At 45.4% G+C, this 15,012-nt stretch overlaps 1 protein-coding gene across 7 annotated transcripts in view; it reads right to left on the bottom strand.

Moving 5' to 3' along the window:
* The window catches only part of Zcchc2 (zinc finger CCHC-type containing 2), a 45,650-nt gene extending 30,897 nt beyond the window's left edge, over window positions 1–14,753 (bottom strand). For 4 of the 7 annotated variants that reach the window (XR_003835978.2, XM_085840115.1, XM_021154251.3 and 1 more), the window contains exons 1-3: window positions 13,385–14,751; window positions 3,152–3,263; window positions 28–104 (exon numbers count right to left, since the gene is read on the bottom strand). Coding sequence is in view for 6 of the 7 variants with exons in the window: in XM_085840115.1 (XP_085696241.1) it covers window positions 28–104; window positions 3,152–3,263; window positions 13,385–14,317 (1,122 nt within the window). In the remaining variant the exon portion in view is untranslated. Of the gene's footprint in view, window positions 1–27; window positions 105–3,151; window positions 3,264–13,384 lie in introns of all 7 variants that reach the window. The other 3 variants (XM_085840131.1, XM_085840098.1, XM_021154302.3) reach the window with 3 other exon arrangements.
* Between the last annotated feature and the right edge of the window lie 259 nt (window positions 14,754–15,012).

Below are 15,012 nucleotides of genomic sequence, written 5' to 3'. Positions count from 1 at the left end.
GAAGCACTCGGGATGAGAACAGCTTACTTTGAAAGTGTACTCCCAGTACTTGTCAGCCCTTTTTCTCTGGACTCCTTTCAACATTATCTTCTCAATGTGGACAGCTGAAAAAAAACACACACACACACACATATTCAGTTACCTAGAGTCAACTGATAACTTGACAAATGCCAGTTATTAAGCTACTTAATCTTTATGACTGGTCTTAACTCATGAAAAAACTGATACACAGCAATATGCCACTCAACCACAAGTGAATGCTTCTACATATGTACATATGTCAAGATGCTGAGTGTTCAAGCAGTCGACCAGTCCAAGCAGTCAGCACCAAAACAAATAATCTAAAGATATTTTATTGAAGATTGTTTTCTAAAGAATAATAATGAAAATTCTTACTCAAATTGTCATAGTACAGCACTCTAGAATGAACTAAATATGGACAGCCTGCTCAATTATTTGTATATATAATAGGAATAACTTAGAAAATATCTAGTTTTTTGTTTTTCATTTGTACATGTATGAGTGTTTTGCCTGCATGTATGTGTACCACATGCATGTCTGTGCCCAGAGAGGCCAGAAGGGGATCTTGTATCTCCTGGAATGGGTAAAATGTCCTATAAACTGATCACTGTAAGAAACCATAAAGTCTCGCTGTGAAGGAACTGAATGTACAGTTTATGACAGGGTCAAACAGTAGACACAGGGTAGTAAACAGGACAACAAGCTCTCTACACAGATACACAGTCTATTCATCAACTAAGTAAACATGCAAGCCCTTGGCTACTCACTCTACAGCTCCTTCACCAAGTTCTCATAGAAAAGAAATCAGATTGGAAAAAAGAAGGGGGCGGGGAGAGGAAGAAGAAGAGGAAGAGGAGGAAGAGCAGCAGGAGGAGGGTGGCGGCCAATCTGAAAAGGTTGACTACAACACAAAGATCTGAAGTCAACCAGACTGCTATACAGTGAGTGTACAGCAGGTACAATACTCACTTGATGCTGAGGCTGCACCTGTAGAGGCTGATAATGATGGCAAAAGAGGCTGGGAAAGCAATGCCATGGGACTGTGGTGGGGATGGAGAGTCACTCGTGAACTTGGGGTGCTGGCAGAGAAGAGGAGAGGAGCATTCCTTCTGCTTTAGAACAAGCTAAACGAGCAAAAGCCCAGAAGTGACAGCAAGATTGTTACACACCATGAAAGGTGAGCAACGAGAGAGCATGAAGCACGAAACACAGAAAGGCAGCAGCAGGAAATGCACTTAGAATAAGCAGGGACAGAGCCATAACAGCACTTCATGCCAACTTTCAAAATGCATGGTTTGATGGCTGCTTCAGAGTGAAGGTAGAAAAAAAAAAAAAAAATCTCAAATACCTGACGGCAATCTTCAGACTGTGTAATGCTACAGTGACCAAAGAGGAATGGGAAGGTCTGTGTTCCCAAAAACTGCTGTGACTGAATCACTTAAAAGAGGATGCTAGCAAATCAAACCTTACTGAACTAACTGATGTTGAGAAAACAGAGCAGTCTGGGGCTGTGGAGGGGGCTTCATTTAGAGTGCTTGCCTAAAGCGTTCGTTCTGGGTGTGATCCCAGATCAGCCCAGGTGAAGCTATGAGGACTGCAGGCAAGGCCAGTTTGGGTCACCCCAGTACCACGCCCACCCTAAAATGTGTCTTGCTAGAGCTGGGGATCAGTGACTTGGTTGGTCAGTGAACTCTGCTGCTTGCTGTGCCTGGCTTTTTGTACATAGGTGCTAGGGGTCTAATTTCCATGTCCTCATGCTCGTAGGCACGTTACCAACTGAGCCAGCTCTTTGTATTTGCTGTTTAGAGGAGGGAAAAAGGGGGTCGGAGCACTGATGCTGTTACCAAGTTGGGAATATGGCTTCAGCTTCAAGTTACACTTGCTGTTATGTGTCTTAACCCTTGTAAAGTTAAGCCAGAGAGCATGTATTATACTTCACAATTTTAACAGTTAAAAATGAAGAACCACAGTACCACTTTCAAATAACTGCTATCATTTTGAAATAGTCTAAACCTCAACAAGTTTTTATGAGAACAAAACATTATAAAAGTTAAATTCTGCATCAAGTTACTAATGTTCAATGAGCTGAACTGAGGTGAAGTAGTTTCAGGTTAATGTTTAATCCGGACAGTACCATGATCATCTGAAACAGAGGTGGTAATTAGATAAACATATGTAATAATTAGACAGACATAGACTTCCTCTCAGGAAAACTGCATCAAAAAGACCATGGTGAAAAGGAGGCATACTGACACAAACTCAGAGTTGTGACTGAGTATGTCTTAAGTATCCTTGGCTCATCTGCAGCCTACATAGTAGCCCAAGTTTTGTTTCAAAGTTCCTCCCAGTATGAGCCTATGGACTTCCCAAATGCAAAGAAAAGGGAGCATCCAGACCATTTGTTTTTAGATGGTAATGTGCTTTCATTCCCATAATTCCTCTTTAAAACTGCATGGCTACCAGGAAATGGATGTGAACAATTTCGTCACCTTGATATTATGAACTTTGTTGGTTTTCTTCCTTCCTTTTAATAGTGAACACTGGACACTATAGATGAAATACTACACTAAGTATGTTAGTAATAGGATAAAGTCTTAGCCCTCCAGAAGCACACACAGAGGTTTAAGAGACAGTCATAGAGACAACTGTCCACGACATAGGCCAGACACACAGCAGAGGACAGCACAGGGCTGTGGAGCAAGGGGACCCCAGAACACAGAAGTCAGAACATTTGGAGCACTGCTTTTGGGCAAAAGCCCAGGACCAACAGGATTTCGCTAAAACGAAGAATTAAGAATTAACCAGAATTGGGGCCAGCAATGTAGCTCAGTTGACAGAGTGCTTATCTAGCATGTATGAGCCCTAAATTAGCTCCCCAGCATCACATAAACTAGGCCTGGTGGCACAGGCTTATCGTCCTAGCACTTGGGAGATGGAGGCAGAAAAATCAGGAGTTCAATGTCAGCTTTAGATATATAGTGAATCTGGGCTAGCTTGGGCTATGTGAGACCCTTTCTCAACCAACAAACCAACCACCCACCCACCCACCCACCCACCATCATCACCAACAGCAAGAGCAACAACTTCAAATCCTATGAGGATCAGTGTGAAAACAACAAATGCAGCACACCTTCTCGCTGAGCTCGATGAGGGGCCACAGTGAGTCCGTCTTGAGGTATCTGGGCTTGCTCTACTAAACCAGTCTCATTACTCTGTATATAGTCACCACAGGCAGAGTCGTTCTAGAAGAGAAAATGTGTTAATCTACATCAGAGTAGAAAATTCCAGAGTCAAGTCCTACAGTCCGAATAATGATTATACTAGTTACAAGTGAGTAAACATTAGGGTAAAAAGATACCATGTGTCAGAGTCACAAGTAGCAGTATCAACGCTCATTTTTACTTAAAAGTAATAATCTTTTCAAATATTTTCTTTCCCAGCTATCTTAACACACAGAAATCCAATGTTGCTAATCAGAGTTGCCAGTAGTATTCATTCTATACCACATGAACCAGAATCAAAAGGACATATAAAATAACTAGTGTACTTTAGGTTAATTTCCCAGGTACTGTGTATGTTAATCATTACATAAAGTTTATCTACTGATTAGTTTTAGTAACAGCCTAACAAGATGATCCAGTAGGAAAGTGTTATCAACAGCACCATCAACACATACAAATCTTTGCAAGAAACACCATGTAGGGATGGCTTACTGTCAAACAGAAACCAGACCCTCTGACCCTGACTGAGTCTACGTAGCCCATCCATCATCACCAGTTGACTATGGGGGTGTGCCTCAAAGATTGGATTTTATAATAATAAAAAGCACACCAAGCTTATAGCTCTCCAGAATTAAAGCAGTGCTATGTGTACATTGTTATTATAAGACTGTAGTTAAGCAGAAAAACAGAAAATAGCCCTTCCCTTCCTCCATCCTGACATCTTACCTCAAAACACCACTAATTTTAACATCACTTGTCTCAAGAACCAAACACACACTGACTTTTTAACTGCATCAAGAAATGACAGAAGAGAGGACCTGAAACTTGTCAGGGATCTCATGTAAGGTATTTTCTCCTGCTGTTTAATGATCCAAACTGGTCTGACAATGCATGTGGGATTCCAGATGACAGCTTTATTTATGTGAATAAAGTACATTAAATACTCTTGGTAACTAATCCTTACTCCCACTTTCTAGAAACCCAAGGTAATAGGAGTGTTTACAAAGTGTTCTCCTTGTCATAAGGAGAACACAGATCATTTCAGGGCCCAACAGCTAAAACATTCGGTCTCCCAGTCTTTACCAACCTGCAATGCTATCAATTTTTAAAAGTAAGCTCATACATATCCTAACTTAAATCATATACTCTTTCCTTACAGCCCATGTCTGCCTGAGAGATTTTGCTAATTAAAAATGCAACACTGTTCTGCATCCTTGTAAAAAATGAACAGTAATGCAGTGCTAGCGTATGGCTCGGCAGCAGAGAACCTGCTCAGCATGTTCTAGATCCCAGTTTCCATCCCAAGTGCCGTGAGAAATAAACAAAGCTTTCCCATCCTCTTAGGCAGCTCTTACCTGAAAGAAGCTTAGCAAACAGTTTCAATCACCTCTCTCCCTTCTTACTCCTTAGTAATTTATTTTTAATGTCAGTGTGCACATGTGGGTCTCAGATGGTTCAGCAAGAGGATGACAGACCTGGCTACTGTATAATGTGGGTATATATACCAACTATTGAAGAGAGTGCTGGGAGGTGATTTAGGGGTACATATACTCTGCCACCATAACTGCTTCTTTCTATGAACATTCTTCTCAACATGATATTTGGGATAACAACGGCAAACTATGCAGGCCTGAACAGAGGGAACAAGGCGGCAGGGGAACTGTCACTATCACTCTCTATGAAGTTTAGGGCCCCTTTCTAATTACTAATTTAGAAGTTAAAACAGTTGGTATCATTCCCTTTAGGGGGAACTGACCCATTAAGAAATCTCCAGCACAATCACGCCGACCCAGAAGCCTACCAGGGAGAAGGAAGTGGAGGCTGCAGCAAAGGAGGGAAGCAGATTTTAGATTTTACTTAAGGATTGACCTTTGCGTACTCGGCTAACTCTTCATGCTTCTGCTGAGTCAATCTAGATAGTGCCACCTGTTAAGACGACAAGTGCACGCTGAAAAACAAATTCTACAGAGGACACACAATGACAAGGATACAGGAAACAAACAGGCAGTAAATACCTTCTGTACAAGGAAGGTGGGAAGTGGATCTGGAACTGCTTCATTCCTAGGCTAGTCCATGCCCACAGCAAGATGTTTTGGGGTGAGGTGACAAGAACAGAGAGAGTGCAGAAGGACCTAGCCTTGCACACACCCCTCCCTAGCCCACAGCTATGCCCTAGCGCCTTTCCCTTTACAGCCTTCCTGCACAAGAGAGGAGAACACAGAGGACAAGACCAAAGACGCCCTCTGAAGGAAGCAAACTAAACTCAGACGTTAACAGCCCCCGCGCCACCAGCAGAGCCACAGCTAGCTACACCTTCAGTGCAGAAGACTTCTTGGAACCATGTACACATCTAAGGGCCTCAACAGTGACAGACAGGTGGGTCCAGACTGTATTGGCATTTGCCACTTAAGCGAACCTGTGAGGACCCGTCCAAGGGAAACAAACCATTTCCAAAAGCAACAGCTTCTCGCTGCACCACCGCCTCGTGCAACCTCTGTTTAGAACAGCCTTTTTTTCTCAAATAGTACTCTAACACCACAGGTCTCCGATCACACATAGCCACCTTCCCCTCCAGGACCACTTAGAACAAAAATCAGTTTTACTCTAGGAAACTATCCCAATTTACACAGTCTTACTAATAAGCACAAAACTGCCACATGACTTTACAGAGTGCTCATTTCTGTGCCCAAAGTCAAGTTTTTAACTTCCTATGCACAAGCAAAGTATTCTCCATTCCCCATCTCTCTCTCATACAAATCACAAGCTGGAGACCAAACCCTGGAGGAGACTCTCTGTAAACCAATTATCCAAACAGTAAAGCAGTGGTCAATAATTCTGACCTCTGTACCCATCTGTACATCCCCATACTGAGGCTTAAGGAGGGAGTACAAATAAGACCAAAAAAAGAAAATCACTGATCAACGCATTCAGTCTTAAAGCAGTACTTCCGGAGCGACATTTGAATGCCCAGGCTTAAGAAATGATGACTGAGCCATTACGACATACGCAATGAGGACAAAAAAACAAATAAAAGATAATGTAAAGATCTAGCAAGGACTGACTGCTCTTCCAAAGGTCCTGAGTTCAAATCCCAACAACCACATGGTGGCTCAAAAACACCCATAATGAGATCTGACGCCTTTTTCTGGTGTGTCTGAAGTCAGGTACAGTGAATTTATGTATAATAATAAATAAATCTTTAAAAAAAAATCTAGCAAGGAAGTCAATTATGTATGTTCAAATTTTAGAAGTACCCAAACTTCAAAAGAATGTATGTATTAGAGGGAATCTGAATTGATGGCGACTTAGAAGACTGATAACCTAAGATTATCACAGGAGAGGCTAGCATGAACCCTGTGATGAAGGAAAGGCAGTATTTATGAAGAAAGAATGGGCAGCTAGGACTTTGAGTTAAGAGTCTATTAAAGCCCAGGGTACATCAGTCACTGAAAGAAACTATAACATGACTAAGGGCTGATAGAGAAAGATGTGTCTGGTGCCAGTACTCAAAAGATGAGATGGACAAGCTGAACTCAAGAGGACTAGGAGGGAAATTATTGTAAGTCTATAGAATCAAGATCCACAAGAACATCCATCAGTCCTTCATGACTAAAGGGCAGAGTCAGGGTAAATAGGGAAGACAGTTAAGGGTTAAGAGAATCAATCACACCATGATGACTGAAGTTTAATGGTACCATTAAAAGAAATGGGTATTTCTGTAATTTAAAAAAAAGAAATCAATGTTTTTACACAGATTAAGTCAGATTAAGTTAAAAATGACAGTTGACCTTCAGTAGACACAGCATATAGACTCATCATTATTTTCATTGGCTCCCATGCAAACAGGTGACAAGCAGTCCTCTAATCTGTCCCCCAAAGCCCTCTGTAACCTCTTCATCCACCAGCACCTCTTGTGCTGACCATCCTTTGACTGAGCCATGATCTCATGCATTGTTCTCACTGCCAACTCATCTTCAGGATTACTTACATAAAACCCGAGGAGGAGGGCAGCTCCATCTTATACTGGGCACTGAGAAGCTTGCAAAGTAACCTTTCAAAAGCTAAAGGTGGACTGGAGAGATGGCTCACTGGTAGGAGCACTGGACGCTCCTGTAAAGGACTGGGGTTGGGTTCCTAGTGCCCACATGGAAGCTCACAACCACATGTAACTCCAGTTCCAGGGCATCTGAAGCCCTCTCTGGCCTCTAAGGGTACCAGGCACAATGATACATACACATACATATAAAATAAGACCTCAGATAAACTACTCCTTGAGTGAGCAGTGAACACTGCTAATGAACCACTTGGCAGGGAACCAAAGGTCAAATATTCCCTAGAACACAAGAACAAAAGGAAATGGACCCAGGGCTGGGCCTCCACTACCCATAACAAACACCCCACAGGCCACTTCCCTGTCACACTGACTGTTTACACAGACAAACCAGAATTACTGCACGAGCAGAGAATTCTCTATAAAAGTACTGTCACACAGTGCTCCATCATGAAAATATAAAACACTCAGGGAGTATTAGCCTCTTGCTTCTGTTTTGTTGTTTGTGATAAATCCCTGGCTGGCCTCAAATTCTCTGCTTCAACCTTCCAAATACTAAGATTACGAGCATTACAAACATGAGGTACAGTGTCTGGCAAAAACTCAAAAAACAAACAAAAACAAAAACAAAAAACAAACAAACAACAACAACCATCACCTTAACATTTCTTAAAGAATGGAAAACATTAAACAAGCTAAAAAAAATACACAACAGCTGCGATGCAGAAATGCTCCTAAGTACATCGATCCCAACTGGTGCTCTTAACTGAAGAATTATGTAACTAAACCAAACTATAAAGTTGCTTTTTGTAGTAGCCATACTTGACTCCACACAAATTTAAATTATTACTTCCTAATTAAATGTGAAAAGTGGTGAATAAGTAGACTACAACTGCACTGAAGTGAATAATAACTTAAATTCAAAATATGTATTTTCTTCCATCTATAGTCCCAAGTCCAATACTAAAAGAAATTATTTGTACCTGGAGAGGATTTCTTCTTTGGGAGTTTTAAAAGTTTTTTTTACAATGCAAATATTACAAAAAATAACTTTTTAAAATATCTCTCAAATACTCTTTTTCAACTATGTATCCTTTTTGAAAACCAAATACTATCTTTTCAACTATGTATCTTTCTTGAAAATCAATCTAGCCCGGCAGTGGTGGCCCACGCCTTTGATTCCAGCACTTGGGAGGCAGAGGCAGGCGGATTTCTGAGTTCGATGCCAGCCTGGTCTACAAAGTGAGTTCCAGGACAGCCAGGGCTATACAGAGAAACCCTATCTGGAAAAAACAAGAAAAAAAATCAATCTATTTAGAATTACACTAATAAGAATGTAAGAATTCTCTACCCTGTGGGCTTTAAGTATAAAACCAAAAAGCCCCAAACACAGAAAGACCCCCTTTCCTGAAAATAAAAAGTCATGATACTTTAAAAAGTGTTAAAGAAAACTGTGCTAGCTTGATAATGTGTTTAAAATAGTCTGAATTATTTTGCAACTTGCTCTTAGGGCAATCACCACAACCTAGAAAGGAAGTCACTCTCCCTCCTTTTATAGAGGGCACTAAAGCTCAGCTTCAGGTTGGCTGGTTGCTGTCTCAGGGCTGGAATGTAAACCCCTCCCTAAGTGCTGTTATAGACCATGCTTCCTCACTCAGAGCTCTACAACACCAGCCTCCCATCCATCTCCAGAATAAAGGGAGTGCAGGAGTGCGGTGGCAAGAGTGGTCTTACCTAGCTGGAGGGAGAGCATTTGCTTTCTTTCTACACCTGGACCCCAGGAGAAAACCTCTGCACAGGAAATCATATACTTTACTTTGCTAATCACCTGCTAACTAAAATAGTTACCTGACTGTTAAAAAGCCTCTTCCAACAGTGTTTTATATCACAACTGATGCTTGTATTCCTTGCTGCAGTCACGCAAACCAAGCATTTCACCTAGAGGACATGGCTATTCCTGCTCCCACCTCCATCTGGAGATGCTGGGCTACATCTGTTTCCCTTAGACCACCTAGGAGGCCAACCTGACTCAAATGCTAATGAAGACTACTTTTAATAAGTGAGGAAACCTACCACTTCACCATGAGATATATTCTAGCACTGGCCTAAGAAAACAAATGCAGTGTATATTACTAATGAATTTTAGATATGACTTCTAGCCAACAGAATTAGCTCATACTTATATTTCATACTTTGGAGACAGAGGAAGGATCCCCCAGTTTGAGGCAAGCCTGAATTACAGTGTGAAACCATCTCAGAAACAACAAAACACTACTCCCTTTTATTGTCATTCCTTGCATACATATTTTAGCATCTAATACAACAGAATTCTAATATCCAAACTTCTAGGTAGCTGCTCTCTATGCACTCTGACACAAATACATTCAGATTTTCTTGGAGAAGTAAAATTTAGACTAAAACCCACTATAAAATTTTCTTTCTCAAGCTCCAGCACAACTCATACATTATCTGTACTGCAAACTGAGTAGAAATAAAAGGGTCGGTCAAGGACAATACAGCCAATCTGCACATTTACAGAAAAGGGGACAATTTCACAAGGTTTTTTCCCCTCTACTAAATTTACTAATTTTAGTAGGTAAAGGACTTGTGGCCACTTAATTTTGATGAGTTCAAGTATGGCTTATGAGTTTAAGTGACACTAAGACACAGGATCTTTTATTCAAATGTTAATACCATTTGTCAGGTCAAACAACCAAGCTTCAAGCATTAAGAACAACCAAAAGAGCTATCACACAATGCCACCCACTGCAGACTACCACGATAACCAGTGTGGCTTGCTTCTCATAACTCTGCATGGATAATTAAGGAAAAACCTTGTAAAAGCGAACGCCCATGAATAGTGTCAGTGCCTATAAATCATTCAAACACAGGAATAAAGCTAGTTCCTAAAGCCACAGAGGGTTTTTGTTCCTAAGTCTTTATGGTTTATCTTATTAATAACAGGAAGAGAACTGTGTTTAACATTTGGTGTTTGCAGCTATTTTCACATATGAGAACTCTAACAAAGAATTACACACGTCCTAAGATACATTAATGAGTACTCCCACTACTGTTCCTTGGGCCTATTTGTGGAGCTATATACAAGCATAATGGTCTATTGCAGCTGGGAAGAAAGTAAGATTTATGTCAAGTCTCCTAAAAGGAGGCCCAATACTCAAGTTTTTATATAATGTACAGAATCATCCAAACCCCATTTTAAAAGCTATGAACTGTCACTTTTAAGAGTAAAACTGCATTTGTTTATTCCTGTTTCTCTGATGTGGACTAGTAAGCACCAACTCACACTGTCCATGGTTAAGACACTGTGTGCTGGACTTCACCCTCAGGGCACAGAATATAAAGCTGTCATTCAAGTTTTATCCATAAATGTCATTAGTTAAAAAAAATTAAAGAAACTCATTTTATAGTTATTAGGTACAATTCTAAAGCTAGGTACGGTATTCTGAACCAGTATACCTTAACAAAAAAATGAGTTCGGTTTTTTCTTCGTCTACTGAGGGCTAATATGCTTTCCTTGGTCATAAACACTAATAAAGACAAATATGACTCCTAAATATGACAAGCTGCAGAGCTGCAGCCAAAGTTACTTCCGGGGCAAGTTAAAATGCAGCCCCACGAATTTCTCCTTTATCAGGTCTAAGTCGCCACCAGCCTTGGGCCCACGTGCTTCTCCACCTCCACTACCAGCCCTTCAGCCAGGCTGGGGCCCGGGCGGGGCCAGGGCTGAACGGCACTGGTCACGTGGACTGCGCGGCCGCCATCTTGCCGGGCGGAGGAGGGGCAGCCCGGACTTGCGGCTGTCTGCGGGCCGCGACCACGGGCGACCCCAGCGTCCTCCGGACGACCCCGCGCCTCCACGAGCGGCCGGCATGCTCTCCAGCCCCCCTCCCTGCAGAGTCCCGCCCGCGCCCTAACTTCTGTGCGCTTAGGTCACCGTGGGCCGAGCAACAGCTGGGCTGGACCGCGGGAATCCGCACTTTAAAAAACCCACCTGCACCAGCAGCCTCAAGAATGACAGCCTGTGAGCAACAAGATCCGCTCAAACATCAAGTCCAAAACAGCGTCAGCTGGTGGACTTGGGGACCCACAATAACCCCCCCCCCACACACACACACACCTCCAATAGGTGAGATCTAAGTTGTTTCATCAGAAAGAAACAGTTTGTTCATCAACCCTAAACAACTACCGGAGATAAACAACTACGAGAGAAATACACGCTAAGCAATAGCCCCAGTGTCTGGCGCGCTGTTTTAGCATGTTAATCCCTGTAGCATTTATTCCCTACTCCCACTTCCTGAGAAGTGATGATGTGCTGAAATTAGTGGCAGGATGCCCAATCTCCTTTGTCCACTCCTCCCAGCACTTACTGGTGGCCAGAAAAAGGCCATGCACTGCAGTCAAGATAAAAATCTCATTACTCTGATTAGCACATATCTACCCTCTCCGTCTGCTTTACAGTCCCACATTCAAAGCAACATGAAGGGAAAGGAGACCCTCACAGTTAAAACTCTGCAATTAGTGCTGTACCTGTGTTAGTATACTATGAATGGAATGATGTAAACTGTTCCGTTGTGGGACATTTTCATCAGACCAAATTCAAGGTTATCTTATATTGTCATAAGAAAACATGTCCCCGAACTCATGCTCTCGTCTCTAAATTTAACAGCTCTGTGGTGTAGCTTTTCGGGTAGATTTAGTGAGTAGGCTGAAGGGTGAATTAAGCTTTTATTATCATTTACACAAACGTGTGTGCTGGTGGTAGAGACACTAGAAGATGGTATGATTTTACAATCATCAAGAAAACGCAAGGTATTAGTCTTATTACATCTAGATTTTGTTAAGATTTATAAGATAAAACATGAACTTGTGATTTCACAAATGTCTCAAGAAAAAAAAAAAAAAGAAGTACTCAGCCTACATTATCTCTAAGGCAGGCCCTTTGAGACCTATCCTAAATGCCCAGGGTTCTTTGGTAACGAGTCTATACAATCATTAGTGAAACATAATGCTCAATTTTAGTTCTACCATATTGAATGACTGCTGAGCTGATACATGTTAACTTTCAAGCGAGGAGGGAGGGAACCTCCCCCCCCCCCCCCCCGCTTAAAGTGGAAAAGCATGGCGTCCAAATCAGATCTGATCCACAAAAATAAGGTCTTAATCTACAGTTTTTATTGCAGTTGAAACATATCCCCATTAAATCGCCACTCTTAAGTGGTTTATTGGGCCTAATTAAATTACTTTTAAGACTGTAAAAATTCTTTAAAGTTTTCGACAAGTGGATTCCTATGTACTAAATGTGTTTTAATAACTCTTTTAGACAACGTTAATGCCTAAAGACCTAAGAGATCACCAGACTCCAAATCTGAAGTAGAAATCAAGCCCCTTAGGAAAGTTTGTTTGGTAGTCTGTTAAAGGTTTAGCCAGGCCATCCCAAGTCTTTACCTAGATGACCGATTTTTGTACTTAGGTCAGCAAATTCATAGGTCTCCACAGAATACCCCCCCACACACACACACACACACTCCCAGTGAATACAAAGTTCTCCGACTAAAAGCCAAAAGACCTATTCAAAACCTTAATTAGCACACACTAAGTATGAAAAGTTCCTTATGCCACAGTAACCTGGTAGTACCAAGGAGTAAGGCGGTTTTAAACAGGCTGAGACTAGGAAACAGCCCACCCAGGGCTAGACAGATGGTGGTTGACAGCCCCAAGCGCTTGGCTTTTTCCCTTGCACCTAGCACCCAAATAAATACTCTAGCCCAAAATGTCCCACGAGCCTCCTAATTCTGAGGTCTAGGGTCAGGGAGCTCCAGTCTTCCGTGATAACTCGTGCACATTAGAAGAGAATTCTAGAGCATTCTGTTATGGCGGGTGGCTCAATGTGCATGTGGGTGACTGGAAATGAGCCACCCAAGAAAATGACGATGACTACCCAGGGCTGAGGGCCGCGGAGCGGTTATTCCGAGACACCTGCACGAGGCTGGGGTCAGAGCTGGATTCTGAGGCCCCCCGAGGCGGAGGCCGGAGCTGCGACTGCACTTCTTCGCACCTCTGAGCACCTTACCTGGGCCCTGGAGCCCGCAAAGTTGCTGGGCTCCACCTCCGCGTCCTCCGGCTCCACCCGGAGTGCGCTGCGGAGCCTCTCCAGGTGCTCCCTCAGGGTGACCCGCTGGTGGAAGGAGAAAGCCGGGTGCAGCGAAGCCATGGTGAAGAGCAGCAGCAGTTCCTCTTGGGCCCTGAAGCCGAGCCCGCCTCCAGTCCCGAGCTTGGCGCAGCCACTGCCTTCCGGGCCGGGGCCGTCCTTCTCCGCGTCCTGCTCGCCATCGCCACTCGGCTCGTCCTCCACGCTGCCCTGCGAGCCCTCGGCTCGAGTCGCGCGCAGGCTCCTGAGCACCGCGTCCACCTGGGGCAGGAGGCGGTGCAGGCGGCCGGCGGCCTCTCTGTTCTCCGAGCCCAGCAGCGCTAGGTATACGATGAGGCGCGAGCGCACGGCGGGCTCTCGGAAGTCGGCCAGCGACCCTGGGTCCGAGAGGCCGTTGGCCTTCGCCTCCGAGTCGCGCAGGTAGTGGTAGTCCTTGCGCGCCAAGTCCTCCAGGCACGAGCCGAGAAAGCGCAGCTCCAGCGGGTTGCACAGGTCCAGCAGCCCGCACATGAACTCCAGGCGCTGCGCCGAGCCCAGCACCAGCCCGAACCACTCATACACCCGCTCCTGTTCGCGCAGCGCCGCCGCGTGCCCGCCGCCGCCCGGCATGCCCGCGCCCGCCGTCGGCCCGCTAGCAACAGGCGGCTCGAGCCCCCGGGGCGGCGGCGGTGGCGGCGGCTGCGGGGATCCCCGCGGCAGGCCCGTGGGCGGCGGCGGCGGCGGCGGCGGGCGGCAGTCGCGGCGGCGGCGCAGCGGAGCCTTTGCGCCCGGCCGCGCGTCCGCCTCGGGCTCCTCCGTGTCGGGCGGCGGCTCGCTGGGGTGCGTCGACTTCGGTGGCAGCTTCATCCTCAGCATCCTCAGCTAAGGCGGTGCGGACATCCGAGCGAGGGAGCGGGGGCGGCGGGAGGAGCCGAGCGCCCGGGCGGCGGCACGGCCGTCAAGAACGTTGCCCCTCCATGCCGCCGGGGCGGGCCGGGGGCGGGTCTCGCCGACCGGGGAGGGGGGGCGGTGGCCGGCCGGCAGCTTCGTCCCGGCGGGAGGCGGGGCGTGACCGCGACGGCTCCTCCCCTGGGCTCCGTGCCCGCTGGGGAGTCCGGTGCGGGAGGAGCAAGTCGACGAGCGCGTCCTCCTTCCGCCTTTCCGCGTCCGCACGAGGCTGGCGGTGACGGCCTGAGCCGTTCCCTCTCGAGCCGGCCCAGGCAGAGCGGCTTGGTGAGGAGGAGGAGGAGGAGCAGCAGCGGGGCTGGGCGGAGACGCTGGCGGGCTCCGCGCACTGCACTCCAGCCAATCAACGTTTAGATCTGACGTGACGCGAGCTTCTCGTTAGCCCCCCTCCCCGCCGGGAGCCGCCCTCTCTGAGAAGCCACGCCCACCTCTTGCCTAGCTGCAAGGCTCTGGCACATCCCGCGCGGTCCTAATGCTTGATGGGTTCCAGCAGACTGAGGACGTGAGTTTAGGACTTTCGGACCACGGCGAGGTGAGCTTGGCCCGGAGCAGCAGAAGTGGGCGAGGTTCGCGTGGGAGGAGGGACATCGACTTAGTTTTTCTTG

Source organism: Mus caroli, unplaced genomic scaffold (genome assembly GCF_978045245.1).
Source record: "Mus caroli unplaced genomic scaffold, Mus_caroli_1 scaffold_1, whole genome shotgun sequence".
NCBI lineage: Eukaryota > Metazoa > Chordata > Mammalia > Rodentia > Muridae > Mus > Mus caroli.
Note: the sequence above shows the minus strand (reverse complement) of the source record. Positions and strands in the feature narration are given on the sequence as shown.